This window comes from Pelodiscus sinensis, chromosome 17, assembly GCF_052426305.1.
Source record: "Pelodiscus sinensis isolate ZL-2025 chromosome 17, ASM5242630v1, whole genome shotgun sequence".
NCBI lineage: Eukaryota > Metazoa > Chordata > Testudines > Trionychidae > Pelodiscus > Pelodiscus sinensis.
Window position 1 is genome coordinate 20035248 of NC_143068.1, and position 25546 is coordinate 20060793.

At 44.3% G+C, this 25546-nt stretch overlaps 1 protein-coding gene across 5 annotated transcripts; it reads left to right on the forward strand.

The window, feature by feature from the left end:
• Positions 1-219: 219 nt before the first annotated feature.
• Positions 220-25270, forward strand: SALL4 (spalt like transcription factor 4). 5 transcript variants are annotated; one of them, XM_006129427.5, is made up of 4 exons: positions 220-463; positions 17947-20472; positions 21115-21422; positions 22906-25270. In XM_006129427.5, exons 1-4 carry the CDS (start codon positions 382-384, stop codon positions 23326-23328), a joined length of 3339 nt encoding a protein of 1112 aa, XP_006129489.3. In that variant the 5' UTR covers positions 220-381; the 3' UTR covers positions 23329-25270. The 5 variants fall into 5 exon arrangements, with proteins under 5 accessions (XP_006129489.3, XP_006129490.3, XP_006129491.3 ...); XM_006129428.5 differs by having other exon boundaries at positions 222-451; XM_006129429.5 differs by lacking the exon at positions 220-463 and adding an exon at positions 599-1289.
• The last annotated feature ends 276 nt before the right edge of the window (positions 25271-25546 follow it).

Sequence of the window (25546 nt, forward strand, 5' to 3'; positions counted from 1 at the left end):
GATGGATTCATGCTACTCATCCCCCCTCCCCGGAAATATGATCCAATCAGGTAGTAGGAAATGATGAGACTGGTTGCCCCAGGGCTGTGTTAGGAGCACACGCTTTTGTCACATGCATGGGACGGAGCCGCAATGGGAAAACTACAATGCCCAGCGTTCCCCTCTGCTCCCTGATCAATGGACCTTATTTGAATAATCTGTGAGCCCTTGGACTCAGGCCAATCAGCTGTCAGGGACCCATGATAAATCGCAATGCATTATTGATAATCATAATTACTCTGACATGCGCATTCCGCCCAAGGGGGGTAATTTCCCAACTCTAGGAATTTGTTGTGAAGAAGAAAATAATTGCTACTATTTTGCTCCCGATGCTTGTGCACCATGTCGAGACGCAAGCAGGCGAAACCCCAGCACATCAACTCCGAGGAGGAGCCCCCCGATGCTGCAAGTGGTAAGGCGAAAAGTAAGAGACGGAGGCTCGCCAATTACCAACTTTAATTGATGTGCAAAGAAATCAGCCAGGGAAGAGGGGTTTGTGTGGGTGCGTGTGTGGTTCTTTCTCCCCCCCCCCCCCCACTGGACTCGGCTCCAGATCATGACCCCACGTTGACCACAACTCGCTATTGGGATCATTTATTCCCACCATCCACCCCCTTTCCAACAAGAAAAATCCCCTCACTTATCTCCAATCATTGTTCCACTGATCTCGGGCCTGATCCTCCTTTTGCGTCTGAAATTGCAACGGGATCTTTGCTTTCCCCTTAGAAGTGTCCAGCGTCTCTGCCCACAGCTCCAGCCCCATGGCTGCTCCTTGCTGACCGCTCGGAGTCCAGCAGAAATCCCTCTCTGCGTTGCTCTGCCGAGCCCTCTGGGCGTGAGCGCCTTGCGACCCCATCCCCCGGAAAGTTTACCCTGTGCTGGCTCTAGAGGGGAATCCGGGCTCGCAGCCTTGTCCCGCGCCAGGGGAGCAGGATGCGGTCTGCTGTGTGCCTGGGGATATCCCGTTTTGTTGGAGGCTAATGCAAGGTGGACCCCCAAACCCTGCCCAGTTGGAAAGGATTTTTTTGGAGGGGGAGCAGAAAACGGAGTTTCAAGCCACCTCTTTAGCGCAGGAGTGGGGAACGGCTTTCGTTTGGTTTCTCTGGACCTGTTTGTTGTGTGTTTCGGGAGAGACTTTTTTTTTTAAAAAGCGCTCTGGCTCGTTTTGGTTGGCGATCCACAATTGCCCTGGACCTTTTGTAGCCTGACCTCCAGCCATCTTTGATTTCCGACTTCCTAAAATAACTCCGGTGAGCTAACGTGTGGAGTGTGTGGTTGTGTTTGGGAGGGTGTGGGCGGTTAATACTGGGAGCCACTATTTCAGCAGATGCTCTTGATCTTTGTATTTTTAAAGGAAAACGAAAATTATTTTCAGTGAAGTGGTCACTGGTCTTTTGGAGCGGGGTGCGAAAGAGGAGGGGTATGGGGGGGGGGTAATTGATCAGCCAGCATCTGTGCTGTTTGTTTCTGGTGGGTTCTGTATGGCCAGCTAACTGGAGAGAGTTGTGATTTCTAAATCCTGGGCGAAAGTGCAGCATCTCCCCAGATGTTCCCAGGGTTTTGCTGTTGGTACATCGCTAGGTTGGGGAGAATGCATAGCTCTTTAGACTACTGTATGGGTCGTTTCCTTCTATGCTCATTCTGTTTCATTCTCACTTTAACTTTCAACCTACACCTAAAAAAAATCGGTCTGGATCTAATTCCGCTTGTTCTTATTATGATTATTGACACACAATGTAAATCGCTGCTACTTCTTGGGGCTGGCATTATCATAACTGAATTTCCTTGATTATTTAGACCAATGAATTTCTCTTGGGAATCTCCCATTTCAGCCTCAGGAGAGAGGCTGGATTTTGTATATGGCTGAGATTCAGATGAATTTAGAATGATCAAAACACCGACTGATACGAAATATTCGGGGAGGGAGGATCCGTCGTACTTCGCTAACCCTAAACAACCTGAGCTCTAATTCTGTGGCTCGGCTGCTTTGTCTTTAAAGGTCAACTGTTCAAAGAGCTCCCAAAATCGAATGCTTCATAACTTTTTTTTTCCCCCTCCCCGATCGGTAGAAATGATCAATAAGGATGATTATTACAGGAGCCGCCTATTCCCAAACCGCAGGAGATTCGGGCTCTTATTTCCCTCCCTCCCCCCCCTTTTCTTTGAGCCGAAATATCCAATTGTTGGGTCCGGTTAATGGTGACTTAAGAAACAGCAAGCTGGCCAGAAAGCAATAAATCCCATGTTTAATGCATGACTGTTTTCCTTTGTGCATATGGTTAGGCTGGAGGGGATGGAGGTGATGTTTCCACATGTAAATCTCTTCCCACTGCTGGAGAGCCACCTCCGGGGGCTGAGCTGAAACAAGAGGCAGAGGTACTCCAGAGGGGGGTGGAGGCGGGAGAAGAGAGGGGATTTATCTCCCCCTTCGGAGCACATAGCTATCAGGGTTTTTAAATGATTTTGCAAGTTCTCGGACAGCAATTTAAAGCAGCACTGTTAGAACCTGCTTGGTAGGTTTGCCTGCCTGGCTAGTCAATACCCAGATTGGGGTGGAGTGTTTGTTTTGTTTTTGAATCCTGGTAGAGTCATAACTTTTTTTTTTTTTGCTTTGACTATAGTACCTTAGGGTTCGACAAGCTTTTCGGGGGGCAAGGGGAACCTTGTCAATCTCTTAACAAAAACTAGTCCGGTATCCACAATCTAGCGCATTTCTTGACTAAAATTTATTGTGGGACTTTAATTGATTTATTGCGCCACCCAGGGGTCACTGGCAGTACTAGGTTATCTGGAAAGCAAACTTTAGATATCCCCCCTAATGTCTTTTGAAGTTGGATGTAGCCCTCCTTCGCCCAGCTAGGCATACCCTGGGAGTCCTAGCTGGGCATTCCTGCTCCCGGAGGACTTTGTGGACAGAAGCTCTTCCGTCCCGCGCCCAAATTTTAAGTTATCCATGCTGGTGAATCTCTGAGCAAGTTTCCATTTTATTTTTAACCCTCGTCTCACCCGTGCAGATCCTGGGGCTAGTGCACCCCCTATTCAAAGCCAGAGCTACCTGACTGGTCTAAGCTGCTATTGCAAATGTGGAGATCAACAATCAAGTGACAGAAACCGTTGCAAAAATCTCTCTGCTATGTTCGTGATAACGATCAGAAGTGGGTGGGGGTTAAAACATCTGAGAACCCCTTAGCTCAACAAAACAGCCTTAACGTGATTTTTTTTTTTAAACTGGACTCCAGATAAACTTTTATGGTTAATCTCCCATTCTTCAGAATGATCTAGATATTCTCTGACTAGGTGTGTCCATAAATACCAAACAGGAAGGTCCATAACCAAGTTAAAATTCCAGCAAGATTGTCTGAGGCATGATCAAATATATGCATAATGGCAATAATAAAATCAAGCCCTTATCTCGTTCTTTTGCAAGAGAACATTTGCAAAGCAATTTGAGACCCGCCTCTAAGAACAATGCAGTGTGTTGGAAAATGGTTTTGCTAACCTGGTGATCGATTAACAGGTCAAAAAAAAATCAGCAGGTGGTCACTTGAGAATAATGCTACATACTGAAAATTAGCATTTTCACAAAAGGGTTTAAAATGCCCATTGTACTGGATTACAGCCATTAAAGTGCAGGAGTCTTAAAATGCAGTATATAGTTCTTTAATAATGATGATAATAAAAAAGCTTTCCAGGCTAAGAATTGAAATCGTATACTGTGGGTGGGCATCCGTTCAAAATTGGGATTCCAACAATTGGGCTCATCTTTAATCATCCAAATGTATTCTCAGCTCATGCTGCTGGAAAGGAGGCATTCTTAGTGGTGGTTCCTCCAAACAATGAGTTTCGTGCAGTAAACAGTTGGTTAATGAGCCCTTAGAAATTTGAGCCGCTGATTCCAAAGATCTCATTGGGTAAACACAATTTATGCCACAAAAGTTGGCCCTTGAGTCGATGGGGAGTGAAGCCAGATAACTTGACCCATCGCTGAGCGTTGTATTTTGGTGGGAGTTAAGTGTCTGAAAAGGGGAGGCCCCGCTTGAGGCTGTAACACGCCTCAGTGGCCTGTTGCTGCGCTTTACATTTAACAGCTAGTTAGGGCTGTTTGAATGTCCCCAAGATCTATGTTAGTTCATTCAACATGACTGCATCAAGGGTTGGCTATTGGCTGTGGTGTGCGTTGTGCCTAGTGCTGGCTGATCTTTGCATAGCCGTAAATTCTAACCATTGGGCGCAGCATATAAGGCAGGCTGGCTGGCTGGCTGTCCGGAAGGGGAAAGATGCCTTGCTTGTTTTTTCCCTTCTACGTAAGTGAAACATTATATTGGTTGTAGTGATCAAGTCCTCTTGCTAAAAACCCTGCAGCATGTGACGTTTTGACAGAGCTGCTGCTCTAACCTTTGCCTCCTCCTGCCTGCTGTGGGTGGTAAGTTGATGTCAAGCTTACAATTAGGACTCTCATGCAATTGACCTTGGCAGCGGGGTTTGCGCCGTTTAGCTGGGTCTTAAACACTGTACTAGTGTTAAGTGTGGTCCAGGGCCGCCTTGTTTATGGGCGAAGGGCTTGCTGGTGGAAGTAATTGAGCGCTTAGGAAGAAACAGGGGTGGATCAGGTAGAGCAAAAAGACTTGCTTCCATTCTGAGATGTTGCAGCCAGGCGGGTTTCATTGGGGCTTCTTCTCTTTCCTCGCTGGAAACATGAAATAACTTAAATGTTGCAGTGACCCTGACTTCTCTGTTGCCTGGCTCCAAGTTAAGTTGAGAAACAGTCTTCGCTCTGAAAACCCAATAATTTGGGTTTACCTGCAACTTGCAATCAAAAACGCTAGTAGCTTTTTGTAGCCTCTTTAACCACTACACTTTTCTACCTCCGTTCTTATATAAACATAGTTTTGGGGCAGATGGGAACCTACTTATTTACATGTCCTTAAGGAATGATTAATTTGTTAGGCGTTCTTCCAGCCTCCAGTAATGAATTTTAGTTGCATGTTTTGTCGCTGCTGCTGTTTTAAATTGCAGTCTCTCCTTCTGGAGAAAGTAGAAGGCTTTTTTGTCACTTCTGATCGAGTTAAACTGTCTTGCCGGCTCCAGAAATGGATATTGTTTTCAGCTTAATACATGAGTGCCCTCCACTGTTCAGCCTTTTAAGCTCAGTTGTTAATAGCAGCATCAGAACATGTGTTTGCTAAAGCTTTCAGTTTTGAGCCTCAGCAGGTAACTGCAGACATTTTAAAGGGGCTTGTCATGGCATTCAGTAACTTTGTTTTTAAAGCCCTTTGAAACTAGAAGGCTAATCATGCCAGGACGTGGAATTTCGAGTTCTAGTCTGAAGACTTTTGAATTGCTTTAAAAAAAAATCCTACTTTTATGTGAGGATAGCTACAGTCTTACATTTGTCTAAATAACTGGCCACCTTTTACATTTTCAACGCAATTTTTATTAAACTTTTTAATATATTCTTAGTAAGGTAAGTATTACCCTTAAAGGTTTTCTGTTTAACAAATTTAGATTAAAACCTTGGAAGACAATTCACAACCTGTAAACTAAAATTCTTGTTAGACATGAAATCCCTTGTCTAGTTATTCTTGAGTAGGAAACTGGTATTGACTGAACTCTGCTGGGAGAGATTTAATTATATTATCTGCAATCATTATTGGAAACTTGAAATGTTTTACTATAAAACACCTGAATTTCTTAAATTGAGGAGGTCAAACTTAATTACTAAAGCAAATGGCTCTTGATAGCTCTTACGCGTTCATTCAATACTATTTTTCTTTGCAGTGCTTGAGGTTTTTCTTGAAAGACTTAAAATGGCACTCTTTTTAGTTTGTTGCAGACATTGCCAGACTAAAAAATTACTAAACTGATCATTTAAAATTATTTCTGATGGCATGATCGTACATCTTTCCTACTTCCCATCAATGAATATTGGGGAAAGTGACAGACTACTGATCAAAATTCTGTAAAATTGAGAACCTCACTGTGGTATTGACTTCAGTTACTGTGAAGTAGATGCTTTTTTAAAAAAAAATTAAACATGCCCAATTCCAACCTATTTGTGGCATTTAGCCAACTAGACAATCAGCCAGCCAATAGTGGCGATTGCTTTAGAATTGGTTGGACACTGACTTTAAAATGTAGTTGTGTGGTGGGGAGTTTTATCCAGTTTCATATTTTCTAACTAGTCACCTCCTTCCTGCTTTCTCCTTTTCAAATTGACAATTTTGAATTATCTGCTGTATACAACACCAACTGCTCCTCACTCAATCAAATTAAATGGGGTAAAAAGCATCGGGTTCTTTATTGGGTTTTTAGGAAACTTTTGTTTTTAAAACCTAAATTTGAGTCAGGAAGGATTTCAACAGACCTTTGTGTAAAGTGCCACCTTATGCTATACAATAGTAGACTCTTCCCCCCCCCCCCCCCCTCCCTCCATTTGGCAGTGATTGAATCTAAAACCCCTGCTGGGTTTGCTGCATTCTTCTAACTTATTGGATAACTAGATGCTGAGAGATAACATTCCTGAAATTCGGAGGGGGGAATAGAAAACAGTAGAGGTTCAATCTCTCTGAAGCATTTTTAAGGGGGTTAACTTAAGTGCATGAGTAATTGTTCTAACAACTCCCTTGCTACTTGGCAAATACTGTTACAGTATTTGCCGAGTTCTCCGCAGATACACACGTGCATGGTGGCCTCTCCTTGCACAGAAGTCAGCTTTAAGATTGTTAAGGTCACTGCCACTGTTCCTAGGGTGGGGAAGAGCAAAGAACGTTTTGGATAAATGAGGTGATCTGATTGCAATGACTTGGAGGGAAGAGAAGGTGGCAACTAGAAATCAAAACTAGGATTTTTGAACCGTCCAAAAAAGAGCTTACGCTTCCCCGCTGCCCTTCTCTAGCTAGGACCTCAAATTTTGTTCATCAGTTTTTTTTGTTTGTTTTTTGGTGGTGTTTTTTGGTGTAGTATGTGGATTCCCAGAATAAGAGACAAGAAGGGGGAAGTACTTTACAAAAAAAAATTGACCAAGTGGCAGAGGAAACTTATCACTCCTAAATTCTGAAGCTTCTCACCAACAGAAGCTGGTCCAGTAAAAGATTTTTTTTTTTTTTTCCCCGCCCCTGCCTGGTCTTTCTCTGGTCTCAATACCTATAGTACTCCGCTATCTCCACCACTGCACCATTTTAGCAGTGTCAGTCCCAGTATGCACAATACTAATAAAAGACAAGCCTTGGATCTTTAATAACTTTGCTATCCATTAAAAACCATGGACTAAAGAGATTGGATTTATGGCTTACTACTTCTTACAATTTATAACCCACTAACACACACCCCTTTCCTCCCAGTGACTGAAGGGTGTCTAATGGGTCACTTCACCTTACATGGTCCCTTGAAATGTTTGTAACTACTTTAATGCTAAACAATGGGTTCCACCTTGCATTTGTCAGTGACAGGCTGAGTAGGGGCTTTTCTTCACTTTTTTTTTTTTTTTTTTTTTTTTAAGGCTGACTTTCTCTTGCTTCCTTTTAGGGGAGGTGGATTATGTTGGGGCATACCCACACTACCAAGCCTGTTCTTATTTTGAAATAAGAGACCTGTTGTTTATTTTGAAATAACTCCTGCTTGTGAAGAGGAATAATGCTTACTTTGAAATTATTTATTGAATTATTTCAAAATAACTTAATTTCCCAGTATAGATGTGTCCTTGATGGTCCCCTGGCGTAGTGCTGTGTACAGTGTAGGTTTGTATTAAAGTCACTTTACTTTGTCTAGACTAACTCCCTACCATAGCTGAATCTGACATACTACTAGTGTCTTGCATGAGGTAAGGTCTAGGAGAGAGCTCACTCATTGACACCAGCTACTCTTCCTGTCCTGGTGGAGTACTGGTATCAATGAGTGAGCGCTCTGAGATAATTGATCATCTAAGCCATGGGTTCCCAAACAGGGGGGCGTGAAGAAATTCCCGGGGGGGGGAGCGAGGCATCCCCCCTCCTCTGTCAATCCTTTCCCCAAGTTTTGCTGCTATTTTTGTTTTTTTTTGTCCCCGGTCAGTTCCTTTTTGGCAGGGCTCGACAAATAATGCAATCTACTCGCCCGTGGCATAGATTGCCCGAACCTGGCTCTTCCAGGTTGCAATCTGCGCATGCGCAGATCGCTGGTCAGCGCGGCTGGCGAGCAGGGCTCGCTGCAGTTTGGCGAGCCCTGCTTTTTGGTCCCCCTGAACTTTTGCTGCTATTTTTGGGGGGAGGGGGCTCTCAAAAACAAAAAGCGTGATGCCAAAAAGTTTGGGAACCACTGATCTAAGCATCCACAATAAATTGGTCAGTGGATTGATGTGGCGTAGTGGAGACCAGCCTTAAGGGGTGTGGATTTTGTACACCCTTGAGCCACTGTTCCCTGTAAACTAAGTGCTTGTGTGCCTGCCCAGAGATTTATTCGTCACCCAGCTGATTAGCAGACTTCCCACACTTAGGTTTTGTTTCAGCTAGTGGTGCACATTGGCACATGCTTTGGCGCACAAACTTATTCTGCACATGGTTGGACAAGATTAGAGGAAACATTAACACCACCACTCGGGCATACAGACATATGCCTGTAACATACATCTAACCTAGATTCCCAGACCTGAAAAAGAGCTCTGTGTAAACTAAAATGCTGGTCTCTCCTCTCACCAACAGAAATTGGCCCACTAGAAGACATTACCTCACCCAGCTTACCGATCTTGATTCATTTATACTCAACCCTCCTCCTGCCGTACTTTGAGGCGGAAGTATTTTCTTGACTGGGAGGCTGGGGGAGGGAAGATTGTCCCTCACTGTCTTCCCTGGGGTTACCACTGATGTCTATATTGGGAACTGGAAGATTTACCTGGTGTTGGTTGGGTCCTTAACTCAATTTATTTTTAATAAAATGAAAATGTACATGCTTCATTTAAATCCTTGTTCTAGGGAGGAGGGGTTCCGTGTGCAGGCTGCCCCAGGGAGAGCCCTCTCACAACAGCAGCTTGGGGCCAAGTAAGCACCTCTCCATGGCCACTGCAACTCCAGTGGGCAGAGCCAGGAGAGGGGTGCATGTCCCCCATGGGGCAAGTCCATGTTCATCTGCCTTCTGAGCTCCCCAGCTAGAGGGAGGAATGCAGCAAACTACACTTCCCCTCTCTCCCTGTTGAAATGGAACTGACAGCAATGTTCGTATACAAATCGGAAGGGTGGGGGGCAGGAGGAGCTTTGCCCTCTCCCTGTCCCCTGGGCATCTGTGGGGTGGGAGGCTCAGGGTTGGGGCAGGCCTGGATGTGGCTGGGAAAGCACCCCCAATCAGCCTTTTTCATTTGCCTTGATATGTCTCTTTGCAGCAATCCCATTCCAGGCACATCCAAACCCTGCCCTTGCTTTATGATTCATTTGGTGGTCCTAGCTCTGTTTAAAGTCCTTGAACAAGCAGACAAACTCTCAAATTTTTAGTAGAAAAGATTGTCAAAAATAGGGAAATAAAGGTGCCTCTACACAGCACCCTTACCTCAAAATAGCTTATTTCAACACTTAGCACTGTCCACACAGAGCCAAATTTCAAAATTAAAGCACTATTCTGACAAGTCCCATAATCCTCATAGAACAAGCGCTACAGGGACACTAGAATAGTGCGTACACATTATTTCAAAATATATTTTGAAATAATTGGTGTGTCTTAAAGATGCGGAATTGCTATTTCAGGATTCTTCCGGTATCTGGAAATAGCTCCACTGTCTAGACTGAGCCTAAATGAGCAGTATGGGACAACATGAGTACCAGATGGCTACAGAAGGGATGCTGACAAACAAACTCTCATTTTGTGATAGCAATGTTTTTGCTCCACCTTTTGAGATGTGAGGTGGCTTACACGTTAGGTGTGTCTCCTTGTTTACCAGTCTAATTGCAGTTGATGTAAGGCAAAATCTTCCAAAAGGAGGTTACTATCAACATAAGGGGGGTTACACCCATTCAATATTATCTTTCTAAACCAATTTGGTTAAATCTGTATACCTTTGAGGCCGTATGAAGGGGGATGGATGTTATTTTTGGGGGGAGGGGCTTACAGCCTTAATCCTAAATGTGCAAGTATTGGAACAAAGACTGTGGTGTTTTAACCTGTAACCCACTTATTGGATGGGAGTGAAGTCTGTCTTGTAAAACCTGGAGGCTAAAAAGCCTTCGAGTCAGCATTCATCTTTAGTTCCAGGAAGGAAAGTGGGTTTTTTACTAATTTAATTTTTAAAAACAAAATCTCAACTTTTTCTCTCTGATAAGAGTAGAACTAAATGTCCACTGTATGGATGGTCTAAAATTTTGTTTGACCTCAGGTTGTTCCTCTTTCTGTTGACCATGTCTGGAATCAAGTTGGGTCTTGTCTCCTAGCACGTTATACTTGCATCTCAAAATTATTATTATTTTTTTTTTCAGTTACAGGCAATCCCCAGGTTACATGGATCCGACTTACATCGGATCCCTACTTACAAACGGGGTGAGGCAACCCCGCACTAGCTGCTTCCCCCCAGCAGACTAGGGAGATGCGAAGCTAGCGCCCCCCTCAGCAGATCAGGGAGATGAGGAGCGGCTTTTCTCAGCAGACACCTCAGCTTGAGAATAAAGGACTGAGGAAAGTGAGGTGTGGGAGAATAAAACTGAGCTCTAGAGAAATGTTTGGCTAGAGTTTCCCCTACAATATGTACCAGTTCCGACTTACTTACAAATTCAACTTAAGAACAAACCTACAGTCCCTATCTTGTATGTAACCCGAGGACTGCCTGTACATTTTTTTTTTTTTTTTTAAGCTACTGGTGTAATTCTTATTTGGTGATTGTGGGTGCAGCACTAGGATGCTCACTATGATCTAACTTTTATTTTACATTTTTCGGGGGGCGGGGGATTGTCTGGCTATAAATCACTCAAAACTGATCTAAGTTGTGGGTGTGGGAGGATGTTTTGTATGGCGTTTTTTGTATTTTCTTACTTTGAGGGGAGGCTCCGTTTTGTGTGAGGGGAGGCTCCGTTTTGTGTATTTCAGGGCAGGTCTAGACTTAATGCTGCACCAGTGCAGTTGGATTAATGGTATTGTGCCGCTGTATGGCTTAAGTAAAGACCCATCTATATAGGAATGTGAAGGTTCATTGGTGGGAGCTGGAGCCAATCCCTACCTGTGGCAGAGAGGGGCTGCTCTGGTCTGGGTACCCCACAGGCAGGAGCTGTTTTGGCCAGGTTGAAGCAGTTCCTGCCTGCCATAGGGGATGAAGTGGGGGTGCCAGTCTAGTAGTGGGCGTGGGGCCCTCCCCTCTTGGTTCCACTTTAATCAATTAGCCAATTAAATAGGATTTTACATCCCTAATCACAGGCACTCTCTCTTCAGTGTAGTTAATCCATCTTCCAGAGAGGCAGTAGCTGCTTCTCCTTTCAAGACAGCACTGTCTAGATGGGGAATTAAGTTGATATAATTGTCACTGTGGATTTTTTTCATACTTCTAAAGACACGCAGGGCTGCCTGCATGGGGCCCGGGGCAAGGTGTGGGTGGTTGGGGAATGGGGGTGGCTCCGTACTTCCAGACCAGCACAGAGTGCACCATGTAAGATTCCAACCTCTATTTTAAAGGCTCTAGTGCTCTGGTTGCTACAGTAGCGGTGGTGGTCAGGAGCCTCAGGCCAATTAGAATCACTGGGACCTAAGGCAACTGCCCCTTCTGTCCCCCCTCCCTCTATGCCTCTGCCCCAGTTAGTGGGCCTGAAGGCATATTTATAACAACATAGGTCTGGCCTCTGTGTGTATACAATTCTGCTAATCAGAAATGCAGGGCTGTAAGGCACCTCAGTAGGTCACCTAGTGAGTCCAGACCCCCCTTTATTTCTCCTTCCTTCCCCACTGCACTGATGAACATATTACTTATGATTTGGTTTTGTTATATATAATTTCTTATTTTCAATAGCTATCTCCAGTATAATGTTGCTGTGAATTTTTTTTTTCTTAACCTGATCTAGTTTAAGGAAACGCCTTCAAAGCCTTTCATTTGGTGGACAACTACACATTTCACACTAAACACTTTGCATTTTCACTGAGAAAAGCACGTGAGAGAGGGTTACTCTACCCAAATGCCATATCCTCCCCCATGAAATTGTTCTGGCCAAAACTAAACACACTCACCTGAATTATAGGTATAAGAATGTCTGTTCATGCCAGAGTTGTTGACTCGAGTCCCACAACTTGAACCTAGGTGACTTGACTTGAGACTGAACTTGGGGTCATTGTTTGTGACATGAGACTTGCTAATTTTGTTAAATCTGCTTGGTGAAAAAATTGTCCGAAAATGCCGATATTGATGGCTTGTACAAAAGTGACTTGACATTTTTTAAATTAAGACATGAGACTCGACTTGGGACTTGACTCGAAAGTGACTTTAGGGATTCGAGACTCGACTTGGACTTGACAATGACGACTTGAAGACAACACTGGTTCATGCAAAGCTTCTAATAGCAGGCACAAGATAGTAATACATACTGTAATACAGGGGTTGTAATTACTTTGTAGTTGCCTTGATTGTAAAATAATTTTAGAGATGGTGTGCATCTGTCAGTTCATTTGTTCAAGAATTCCTAAATGGTAAAAGGGAGGACTATTTCAGTACACAGGGGTCAGCAATCTTTCCCAACCGAAGAGCCAAATTACATCAAAATTCAGAACAAGTGGTCAACAGAGTCCTATAAGAATGTCCATTTGCATGACTGAAAATATACAAATTAATATTCTTGATTGACATGATTAATAATAGCATAATTGAAATGCACTTTTTAATGGGCTTCTGCATCTTTTTGCACATTTCTTTCATCAAATTCAGGTTCATGCACACATACAAACTCCATGAGTAATTACGTGTTTTTTAAAATTTTGAATTTTTCATTTTAAATTTAAAAAATTACATATATTTTGGGAATGACCACAGAGCCATGTTTGGTTCCATACAGAGCCATAGGTTGCAGAGCCCTGCCATAACTTAAAGCAAAGTCATTTGGTGGTGCCAGGAAAACGGGATGCGCCTGGAATTCCATTGTTGACCGTAACACGGACAGAGGGGATAGAGAAAGGCGTGACTTTGTACTCAATCACCACTGGGGGTAGCATGTGCAGGGGACAGCTGTCCTTCAGAGTGATAACTGGGGGCAGTGACACCACCAAGGGACTGGTCAGCTGGGGATGGGGTTTGCCATCTTTCCTGGGCCACTGACAATCAAGTGCTCTCCTGTCCCAACCCCCCTCAGCTCTGTCCCAACCCTCCTCAGCTCTGTCCCAGTGCCAGACTGGGCGATTGGAAGCCCTACCACTGCTCCCCTTCTTGGAGCACCACTGGGGCCAGGCAGCACAGCCCCCTTCCCCCTCCCAGGATGTACCAGTGGCCCTCCCTCTGGGCTGCCCAGCATGGCTACAGCTGGCCAGCCTGTGCAGCTGGGCCCTGTTCCCAGCCCTCAGTCCAGGGAGTACTAGCAGGAGGCTTGCATAGCCCCTACCCCTGGACCCAGCCTATGCAATGCTGGGGAAGTCTTCTAGAAAATTAAGCTTATCAACAATCTCTGATCATAGCTATTAACTAGCCTATATAGCAATTAAAATGCAGCATCCAATGCTAATGAAATAATTCAGTGCCACATCTTCCTGGGGTGCTGAACTCCCATTAAAACTAGACAGTGTTGAACCTCTACACCACTGGGCTATAAAGATGGAACTCAAACAGTGCCTGTATGATCGAAGGGTCACACTGTGTGTGGCCAGAGGCCACTTTATAGTTCCTTAGTAGAAGACAGTGTCTCTAATGCTGTGTGTATAGGTGGTGGCAGGGGAACTTGTTAATGAAAACCCAAGTGATGGAAGTGATGGGGTCTCTTGTTGAAGTTGAGATAATAAATGTGACACTCATCACTGGTGAGTTGAGTGGCTTCTGGATATCCGCTGGTCTAAGGCTCTCAATCGGGGATACTTAAATGAATGTGAACCTCTTTTTAAAGCAGCACTTATCAGGGCGAAATTTTTCTCACTTATCTTTCTGCAGAATTCTAAAAACTATGTAGTGTGTGGGATGAGGGGAACCAGGAAAGTCTGGAAAAATAAATTCCTTTCTCAAATTTTGGCTCATTGAAGGGAGGAAGTGGTTATAGTTGGGTTCTCCGCTAACGTGCAAAACATAATAATTCTGTTTCCTGCTCCCCGCAGACTGCCATAGCACTTGCCTGTCACAAGTCCCAAAGCAAGAGCAGCTCACGGTAGGACGGTTATCTTGCAACCCGCCCTGTGAGACAAGGTGGAGGGAAAGAGCTCTGCATAGCTCAGAAGCTAGTCTTTCACCAACTAAGGGTGGTCCACTACAAGACACTACCTTCCCACTTTGTGTGTCTAACATCCTGGGGTCAACATGGCTGCAACTACACTGCATGCAAGTTGTGGTCAGGGTTCCCTATAAGCTACATGGCTACCTAGTAAGCCCCACACAGGGACTCAGGGCTGCCGCAGCTGTGTCAACTCCCTGCTGGGGCCAGAGGAGCATGCTGCAGTTGGGGGGGGGGGGATGCTCTTCCACCCTCAGCAGTGGGACCGGATTAAGTGTTCTGGGCCAGTTTTTCCTGGTGAGGTGGGGGAGAGGAGGAAGTGGCTCTGCATACTGCCTGCTCCCCAGCTGTAGCTGTGTCACTCAGGAAGCTCTGTTTCTGTCCTGCCCTCACCTGGAGGCTCTACCCCCTGCAGTTCATGTTGGCCAGAAATCTCAGCCTATGGCTACTGCAGGAGACTGTGCCCACAGGTGAGTGTGGGGCTGCATGGAGCCACCTGTTGGGGGGGCCCCCCCCCCAGACACACCATACAGAAGCTGCCTGGTGAGTGCCCTTCACCCCAGCCCTGTGCCCCCTCCTGCATCCTAACATCTGCTCAGATTCCATACCCTCACCCCGATCTCCTGCTGAGCTCTCTCCCAAATTCTGAACCCCTTGGTCCTAGCCTGGAGCCCCCTCCTGCACCCCAAGCATGAGCCCCCCTCCCACACTGTGAACCTCTTGGCCTCTCTGCTGCCCAAGAGTGTCCATCTTGTAGGTGATACCTATTCTAGAGATACTGTTAATTTCACAGGCTTTTTTAAATATAGGCACTAAATTGTTATACTGCTCCTTTCTATTCAGGTTTGGCCACTCTTGGCCTGTACTCACTGATCCTCTGAGTTGCATACAGTCCTTCAGAGGTTTGAGAGCTGGATGCACCTGCTCTACACTCCTGCTCTGTGGCAGGATGGTGGGGCCTGGGGCTTCAGCTCCATGGGAGGTGTCTGCTGGTGTGCCTGTGGGGCTGAAACCCCTCCCTTCTCACTAGTCAGAAGCCCTAAGTTTCTCCCCCAGTCTGGTAGGTGGAGATGTTGGGGGGGGGGGGGTGCGCTCTGAGTCATAACTTAACCACAAAAGAGCTGCATGTGGTTCAGGATCCTTAGCCTATACCAAGGCTTGCCAAACGAATGGCTAAAATAGTGTGTGTTTGCACTTTTTTTTTTAAAGAACATAATTATGCTTTTTCTTAGAACAGGTTGAAGCTTTAAAGTTCTACGTGAATGTTAAACATAGAGGCTTTATTAGCTCTTTCCCTTAGTGGTATTAAATTAAACTAGTATTCACACAAGGACTTGTTCTGGATGGTTGGTGGGGGTTTTTTATTATTTTTTTAATATACAATCCAATTGTGCGTGAGAGGAAGTGGTTCCTTTCAACAAGTTAAAAGATTTATTTACCATTAATTCTTCATTAGGTTTTTAGTATATCGACTAGCAGCACCACAGACTTATTCATTCTGCTGACCCTTTTCATAAGATCCCTAGTCTACAGCATTATAGGAGAGTAACTGCAGTTCCATTATTTCTGTCGGCAGTGGTTCTGTACGTCAGTGGAATCTTTTTCAAATGGAAGGTGGTAACAATAGGTGTTAACCCTAGTGATTCATGGCTTTGCTAGAAATTGGCCATTGAGCCTCTAAATCAGCAGTTCTAAAAATGGGTTGTGACTAGGGATGCTAAATGGTGGTTATTGTAACTCTGTAGCCAGTAAAACACTTAGTGGTACATGCTGGCTCCAAGAGTAGGGCCAGCAGCCAGTGTGCTCCCAGCCCCACTCCAAGATCCAGCTGCTGCCCGGTGCTGCAGACTCTCTAGAGAGGTGTGTAGTGGCTCCTGCCAGGCAGCAGCACAGTGCATTAGCCAGTGTGTAAACATTTGGGTAACAGCAGTTACCCATGTATATGACTACACTTACATCCCTAGTTGTGATCCCATTTTAATGGGGATACTTGGGTTGGCTTCAACTTCACCAGCTGGGGCTGAAGCCAAAGCCCAAGGGACTTGGCGCTGGGCAGTGCAGCTTAGGTTACAGGGCCCCCTGGCTGGAGCAGAAACTCTTGGGCTTTGACCATTTCCGTGCCCAGGGCAGTGGGGAACAGGGAGACTAACATCCTTAATTTATGCACTCTTTCACTTTCTTGCCTTGGAGCAGTCCAAAAAGAATTCATCCAAGCACTGTCTTAAGCCCGGCCTACACTAAAGGGGAAGGTTGAATCAAGATAAGCAATTCCAACTGGGGATGTTAAATATTGGTTAATCGAATAGTCAATTAACCTCCAAGAATTCTTATCTGTTAATTGACTGTTCTATAGTCCCTGGGCAGCCCCTGTGTAGGGGGAAAGGGTCTGAGTTCCCAGACCCATCATGAGTAGGAACTGAGCAGGGGGCTGCCTGCCCACCTGGCTGCTAATACACTTTAAATGCAGTGCCACAGCGGGGATAGCTCCTGGACGCAGTGCAAGCTGGGACTGAGCTGGGGTGCTGGCCAGCCTGCTAAAAATTTACTGGCAAGAGGCGGGGCGAATGTGTGTAGTCCATAGCACTAACCTATCAGCTTTTGCTTATTGGTTAATCGACTACACTATTACATCCCTAATTCCCAACTACGTTAATTATGTAACTGGAGTAGACATACCTTGATTCGCATTTCCCTGCCATCTCCACTGTGGGAGGCCAACAGGAGCAAATGTTCTCCCTGCTTCACCTGTTCCTGCAAGGAGTAAGGATACCAGCTGCTGGTGGGGTATACCCTCTGAGATGGATTTAGCAGGTCTTAACTAGCCCCACTAAATAGAACTCTGGAAGATCTATCGCAGCAGTGTCAATCTTCCTCTGAGTGTAGAGCGTAAATATAGCCTTGGCTGGAACATCTATTTCTATTTTTTTGTGTGTGTGTGTGTGTGTGTGTGTGTGTGTGTGTGTGTGTATAGAGAGACTATACTCTTAGTGAACTAGTTTTCCTCCATTTGAATTAGACACGTGTGGGCAATAAGCCAGACACAGCTCACTGGGGTTAGCCTCTGATGTGCCGCTGGCACTTCATTTACCTGTGCCTCCACAGGTAAAACCACTCAAAGCTTCCGTTCACTGGATTGCTGTTCCCCACCAATGGGAGCTGTGGGAAGTTGTGCAGACTGTGACATCGCTTCCCATGGTTCCCATTGGTCAGAAATGGTGATCCATGATGAATGGGAGCTTCAAGTGGCTATAACTCTGGAGATACAGAGGTAAATGTAGTGCTAGCAACACACCCCACTCACAGGCAAATGAATAGATATTGCAGATGTGGTGACCTTGATCCAGCTACAAATCAGTAGCTCTCAGTAACAGAGCCCGGGGATAGAATGTGGGGCTAAAAGTGAGAATCCTAACTCCAAAGCTTGCATTTGGTCCATGTGTCCAAGCTCGCATTATATTGCATTTATCTTTTTAAATTCTTGGCTTACTTATAGCCTTAACCTGGAAAAAAGTAACCATGTTCTAGATGTATAGATACTTAGCAAATATTTGATTTTTTTTTCCCTACCCCTTAGGGAGTCCACAAAACGCCCCAGGTGATGGAGATGGTGAAATGAGTTCCAAAAGATGCCGCACAGAGGAAACCAACATCTGTGAGAAATGTTGTGCAGAGTTCTTCGATCTCTCTGAATTTCTTGAGCATAAGAAAAATTGCACTAAAAATCCACCTGTCCTAATCATGAATGATAGTGAAGGAACAATAGCCCCTGAAGACTTCCCTGGAGCCTCTACAGAGAGCTTTCCCAATGAGCGACAGGATAGCCAGCCAGCCAAGGACAGTCGGACAAAGAGTTGCACTGGCTCTGTGGAGAAGAGAGAGGGGAAGGGTGATACTGAAGCAGTGGGGGGAACGTATCTAAAAACAGAACCTCCTGTTACTCCTGCAACTCATGGACTAAGCTATGTACCAAAATCTAAAGTACCAAACACTAACGTGACTTTGCAGACAATACGTGGCACTAAAGTGGCTGTGAATCAACGTACCTCGGATGCTATCTCTTCCTCAGCGGCCACCTTTAATGCCATTCCAATGATCCTTGAACAGCTCGTGTGCTTGCAGCAGCAGCAACTCCAGCAAATTCAGCTCACAGAGCAAATCCGCATCCAGATTGCCATGATGGCTCCTCATGCCCTACATCCTTCAATAGCTGCTGCTACTGACCCACTAAAAGCTTTGGGTGCTCAGATGTCTCAACAGCTGTCTGCTGCTGTGGCTTTAATTGGACAGAAAGCTGGAAGCCAAAGCCTATCCCTGGAATCCTTGAAGCAAGGCAAACTACCTCATTCTCACATGGGCATTCCGACTACTGTCTCGGTAGCCAGTGGGCTTTCTTCTTCCTTCTCCTCGAAGCCTGAAGCAAATAGAAGCCTCCCAAGTTCTATGACTCGTTTTCCTAACCCTTTGCTACCTCAATCATCCAGCTCTGTCATCTTCCAGAACCCACTTTCTGCAGTTTCTTCAGTAATTGATCCTTCAAAGAAAGGGAAAGGGAAGCCCCCCAATATTAGTATGTCTGAAAACAAACCCAGTTCCGAAGAACCTTTCTTTAAACATAAGTGCAAGTTCTGCGGCAAGGTCTTCGGCAACGATAGTGCTTTGCAGATACACCTCCGCTCCCACACTGGCGAAAGACCCTACAAGTGTAACATTTGCGGTAACAGATTTACAACCAAAGGAAACCTTAAAGTGCATTTTCAGCGTCATAAAGATAAGTACCCTCATATTAAAATGAATCCCTATCCAGTACCGGAACATCTGGACAATGTGCCCACCAGCAGTGGAATCCCATATGGAATGTCTGTACCACTGGATGAATCTAACCTAATTGTGGACAGCAAGCCTGTTCTGACAACATTGCCCACGTCAGTAGGCACTGGCTTGCCTCACAATATCTCCAATCTAGCATGCATCAAAGAATCTCTTGCCAGCACGTTTTCAAGTGACATGCAGCCACGGCCTTCTCCTGAAAGTGAAGGTGGTTCTTCCTCGTCAGGAGCAGCGAGTCATGAGTCGGGAACTGAGCAGAGCCTGAGTTCACCCCAAGCTGGCTGCAGTGGGAGTGTCTTCCATGTAAGTGGAGCAAGTGATCAAGGTTCAGAAACATCTAAACTGCAGCAGCTGGTGGAGAATATTGACAAGTCCACTACAGATCCCAATGAGTGCCTCATCTGTCACAGAGTGCTGAGCTGCCAGAGTTCACTCAAAATGCATTATCGTACTCACACTGGAGAGAGGCCGTTCAAGTGTAAAATTTGTGGCCGTGCCTTCTCAACAAAAGGTAACCTTAAGACTCATTATGGTGTCCACCGGGCAAACACCCCCCTAAAGATGCAACATTCCTGTCCAATTTGTCAGAAGAAGTTCACAAATGCAGTTGTATTGCAGCAACATATTCGCATGCATATGGGGGGACAAATTCCCAATACACCTATGCCGGAAAACACTTGTGATAATACTGATGTGGATCCTGCTGTGATAGAGAAGAATGGAGACCTGACTCGCTCAGGGGAGAATGTGGAAAGCATAGAGATGGAAGAAGACGTAGAAACTCGGGATGGCTCTGGCAGCTCTTTGAAACCACCAGTTCCATATGATGCACAGTCGGAATCTTCAGGCCCCGTGTTTTCTGGGATTGCTGCTCTGGAGAACCAAATGAAAATGGTAAATTCTGCTTTGAGCTTGCAACGACAAAGCAGCTTGAAGTCTAGTGACAACGGCTCAGCAGAAAGCGATGGCATGACAAATGATTCCTCATCTGTGGCAGGGGATCCAGATTATCAAAATGGCAGGAGCCCGGCTGCCTCGGAGTCTGCTTCATTCCAGGCATTGTCCCCAACCAATAGCCAAGCAGAAAGTATTCGGTCAAAATCACCGGGTTTCAACAATCAGGAAGATGCTGGCCTGGGCAATAAAGCTGATGGTCCTGAAAACAATCTTCCAGAGATGGAAGGGACTGGTGCATTGGATCTAACTTATGGCAATATTGGCCGAAAGGTCATCAAAGAAGAACCAGGGTTGCACTTCCCAAACGGAGAGTATGGTGAGTTATGACCAGTAGTTGCCCTCCCCACAACTAACAAATTCCTCTAGAGGGGAGCTCTGCAGAGGAGCAGTGGTAGTTTGGTTCCTATTCAAAGGGAGCATGGCACTTGTTACTCTGCAGGCCACTGGAAAAAAAATCTCCTTCCTAATTTAAAAATTGAGCTTTCAAGGTAAAGACACACACACACCCCAGAATTGCAGCAATGATCACACACTCATCCCATTAACTTCAATGGGTTTTGTGCTCCATATCTTGCATTTTAGTGTTAACACTATTCAATAGCTCTCTTAACCAGCCATTACATTACTGATAAACCATGGAACAACCTGTTCAGCGCTAAGGTGTGCGCTAGCTTAGCGTATGCTGTGTCTGAGCTTTATGGATCAGGGAGATAGTTCGTTTTAAATCCTGAATTCATACTGACTGTAAAAGGACATGTATGAAGAACCCGGTTTCCCTATCTCCCCTTCCCCAAACAGATATACAACTCTTAGCACCCATGTGCCTGCAGATCACAACTTGCATATGCATTGCATGTGGTGCTTATGCCTCTTCAACAATCTGGAGCTAATAACTTGCTTCTAAAGAGCTGAAGTGTGTAGTTGGGGGTAACCTCAGGTGCATGTTCTTTCTCTTCAGGTCGCAGCAGCATTCATGCAGCTTTTGTCAGGGCACCACCAGCTCTCATAAAAATGGAAATGCCTAGTGAACGTCCTATTAGCACTAGCCATTTTATTGGCCCACCAGCTTTGTCACCTAGCGTTCCCCCTCTCCTGGTGCCACGGCCTAAGCTTTGCCGTCCAGCTAAACAGCACATCTGCACAACGTGTGGGAAGAACTTCTCCTCCGCAAGTGCTCTTCAGATCCATGAACGGACCCATACTGGTGAAAAGCCATTTGCATGCACCATCTGTGGGAGAGCCTTTACTACAAAAGGAAACCTGAAGGTAAGCAATAATATAAGGGAGCTGAGGTATGCATGCCTGCCCTTAAAGGACCTTCCTAGTGAAGACCGTTCTTAACAACCCCTTTAAAATCATCTAGCTTCTAAAGATGACTGCTAATAATTTCTCTTGACCCTCTGAGTGGTCATTTTAAGACCGTCCAAATCCATTTAGGGTTTTGTTTTGGTGTTTTGTTTAACTGCGGCTTCTAATTGCTTTGTTAGGAATCCTGCCTCCAAATGCTCTTGAACTGTGCTCTGAGTTCGGGAATTTGGATTTAGTATCTGAAGCCCATATCTAGATGATCCCTTGGTATGCAGGGAGAAACCCTGTTTAGAAAACCAAAACTACTTGATCTGATTCTTTGAAACCCAACATGTAAACATTTTTAAGCAATGACCTTCATGGAACATGTTCAAAAGTTTCAGAGGGGCAGTCATGTTAGTCTGTACCTGCAAACAATTAAACAGCAAATAGTCCTGCAGCACCTTAGAGACTAACAAACAATGTAAATGGTATCATGAGCTTTCATGGGCACAACACACTTCTCGATTGTACCCACGAAAGCTCATGATACCATCTACCTTTTTTTGGTCAGTCTCTAAGGTGCTGGAGGACTATTTGCTGTTTTTTAAGTTTAATGGAGCATGTTATAGGCTCCACTATTGCTTGGAGAGCACTTTGAGAGTCTTCTATTAAAATGGGTGTTACTGGAGCAAAGTTCTGTAACAAACAATGTTCAGGGACTTCAGCTAAGCACAAAAAAAGCCTGTTGTGCTGTTTATCAGATCCATTTGTCTTTTAAGAGGCATTTTAGCTTTCCCATCCACACTATGGTTTGACACTTTAGAGCTCCAGTTAAACACCTTTTGCACAAGGCTTGTGTAAGAAGGGGTCTCTGTGAAGGAGAGAGAAAAGAGATGCTTAAACTTATAAAATAAAGCGGAGTGGGGGTGGATAGCTGCTTGTTTGTAGGCAGGTGGTCTTCCAAGACTGTCTTTATTTATGCAGTAATGTCTTCAGTTACATAGATGTTTTAGCTGCCAGAATTCAATTCATGCTAGACTTTTTGTAAAATTAAGTTTCTGCAATTGCTTTAATTTAGGACCACTTGCCAGTATTCCTTGTAATCTATTCTTAAGAACCAATATAACATACATTGTGTAGAGGGGGAAAAAAAACTTCTCCAATGCACTGAGTAACTGACTACTTCTGTTCTTGATTTCCCTCTTTTTGTTCTACTTCAGGTGAAAGTAAACAAGAACATGGTAGGGCATATAAGCTACTCGACAGTAACACAGATCTAAACAATTTTGCTGTAGTTCTGAGTAAAAAAACTACATAAACTGTCCTCTTGAATGTTTGGCTTTACTTTACTTTATCTTGAAACTGTAGTGCTGGTGAGGTATAGGAAGTTGACTAGACTAGAACAGGAGTTCAGAATTATGATAGCTCTGCTAACTTATCCTACTCCCTCTTCTGCAAGGTCCATGTTGGAACTCACATGTGGAATAACTCTGCCAGGCGTGGAAGAAGATTATCCATTGATAATCCCATGGCTCTGTTGGGAAACGATCCAAAGAAGGTATCTGAAATGTTTCCAAAGGAAATAGTGCCTCCTTCAGTGAACATTGATCCCACTGTATGGAACCAGTATGCAGCAGTACTCAGCAATGGCTTGGCAATGAAGACTAATGAGATCTCAGTGATCCAGAGTGGTGGCATACCTTCCCTTCCAGTCACCATTGGGGGTGGTTCTGCAATAAATACTGCAACGGTCTCCAAGATAGATGGCTCCCAGTCTGGAATTAACTCGGATATGGATAAGGCTGGTGGTGCTACTGCAGACAATGTGCCGAAACACCAGTTCCCTCACTTCATGGAGGAGAACAAAATTGCTGTTAGTTAGAAGAACGTTGTGAAGGTGAAATTCAGAAAGAGCAAATATATATACAAACACACATATATTTTTAAGAGATTCCATCTCAGCGTCCTATTTTCCTATTGACATGCAAATGATTTTATGGTTGTCTTTGTAAGAGTTGCCCACAGTACAATCATGATGTTGCTTTGCAAAAGTAGTAGTAATAAAAAAAAAAAAAAATCCTTTTACTTGGAAAGATGCGGGTCTTGCAAAGTATTTCTTGTTATTTGTGACTTTAATGTGTACAGCCTTACAGAAGTTTCACAACTTGAAAGTCCAAGGGTTATAACATTTGCCACTGTTTAAACTGAAATCTTTTAGGGGTTTTGAACACAGTGGAAACAACCTACTGTTCATGGAAAAACTTGTATTTACGGATGACATGAAAACTGATTATGCGGGTAAATATTCTAGAATGTCTGCCACCCTTTTAGAAGTAGTCCTTGTGTGGTTTTTTTATGTACTTTTTACTGTATGATATTTTTTTTTTAATTTTTGCCTCAGAAGCTGTAAAAAGATCTTTTACTGGCTTTTTCCCCCTTTGATCACTGCTCCTAATAATTGAATACTTCTGTATTGTTTACTGCTGCTTATTTAATACTACTACTTGGACAGTCCCTTCAGAACAGTGCCAAAACTACTCCTTCCAAAGATGTGTGCAGTTTCTTCTAAATACTGTTTATACCAAGAGCCCTGAAGAAGCATGGGTAGGCGTGTATATACTCCTCCCCTCCCCCCCACCCCCCACCTTTTAACTCTTCTAGAAAGAAGTCGGGTCTGAAAACTCTGAAAGGAATCTCAACTGACTGTTGCATCTAGGCATTGGAACTGGATTTCCTTAGCAAGAGGAACTCATTCTCTGGGGTGGGGTATTTAGAAGATCTGTTTGTGTAAACTTGTATTTAAATACAAAAGTACTCACATCTAAGTTTAATGTTCTGTGGATTTTTTTTTTTTATGGCATTCCCACTTTGGTCATTAAGTTTCTTGGTGGTTTGTGCACTTGCCTTACACCACAAAACCATGGTGACCCATGTGTGTCGTTTGAAGGTTATTGGGATAGCTCTCTGGATTCTAAGTTATCTACCTCATTTTTTTTTCTTTGTAGATGTAGTATCTATTTTTTTCTATAAATGACCACTGTAATGAACTGAGATTCAAGCAGATGCTTCCATGCACTATATGAAACCAAAACCTGATGTATTAACGGGAACAGCAGAAGACTTCATGGACTTATTTTTCACTCTTCTTACATTTCCTGGGTCTGTATATGTAACAATCTAAAGCTGAATTGGAAGCCAGCTAAGCATTTGGTATTAATAGACTGAATGATAAGTGACTTTTGACTGCAGGAAATCTTTTGAGTCCAGTCAACGGTGGAAGGCCCTACAAAAATGCAGATTACCAAAAGTTTGTGTAATGTTGTTGCACCTGATTCTTGTGTATGATCTATTTTTGCCATGTTGTGCCTTTCCTGCTGGACTTGTAAGAACACAACAGTAGTACCTGTTTACACTGTAAAATGGATATTGTTACATAGAACATGCCAAAGGCATCCCAAATGTCAAGTTTCTTCATTGTGAATGTATGACTTAAGAATTCTGTAGTTTTGAGTATCTGAATTTCTGTTGTTTTGAGAATAAATTTGGGATGGCTTTTTCGCACTTCATGCTTACATTTTTCTGATGAACTAGTCTTACCTCTGCTTCCACCGAGTCCTTATTCATGTGCACTACATGCTGAAGTTCAGTTAATAGGGGAAACACTAATACAGGCCATGAATATTGATTTTGAACTCTTACCAATAGGAATAGTGTTAGGTCACTGTTGCTTTCACACCTACTGCTCCTTTCCCTTTGTAGCACATTATCAGCAAGTTCCTGGATATCTGGAGCAAGGAGGAAATACCCTGTATGTGCTGGAGTTGTACAGCTTGTTTCTTCCTCTGCCAAACAATGAGTCAGAGGACTAAGTGAACTGGTCAGTTTTGGACTCCCAACTTCCGAGTGTCAGAACATGCCCAGAAGTTAAGGTACCTTGAGTAAGTTAACCCTTGCTAATCTCTTTGGAGATGCTATGCTGCTTGGCTATTGTTCAGGGCTGGCTGGCTTTCTCTCTCCCCCCCCCCCCCCCCCCTTGCTGATTTGGCGAGTGTTTATAGAATGTCAGTGTGCCTATTTTATTCTAGACAGCAATATATGGG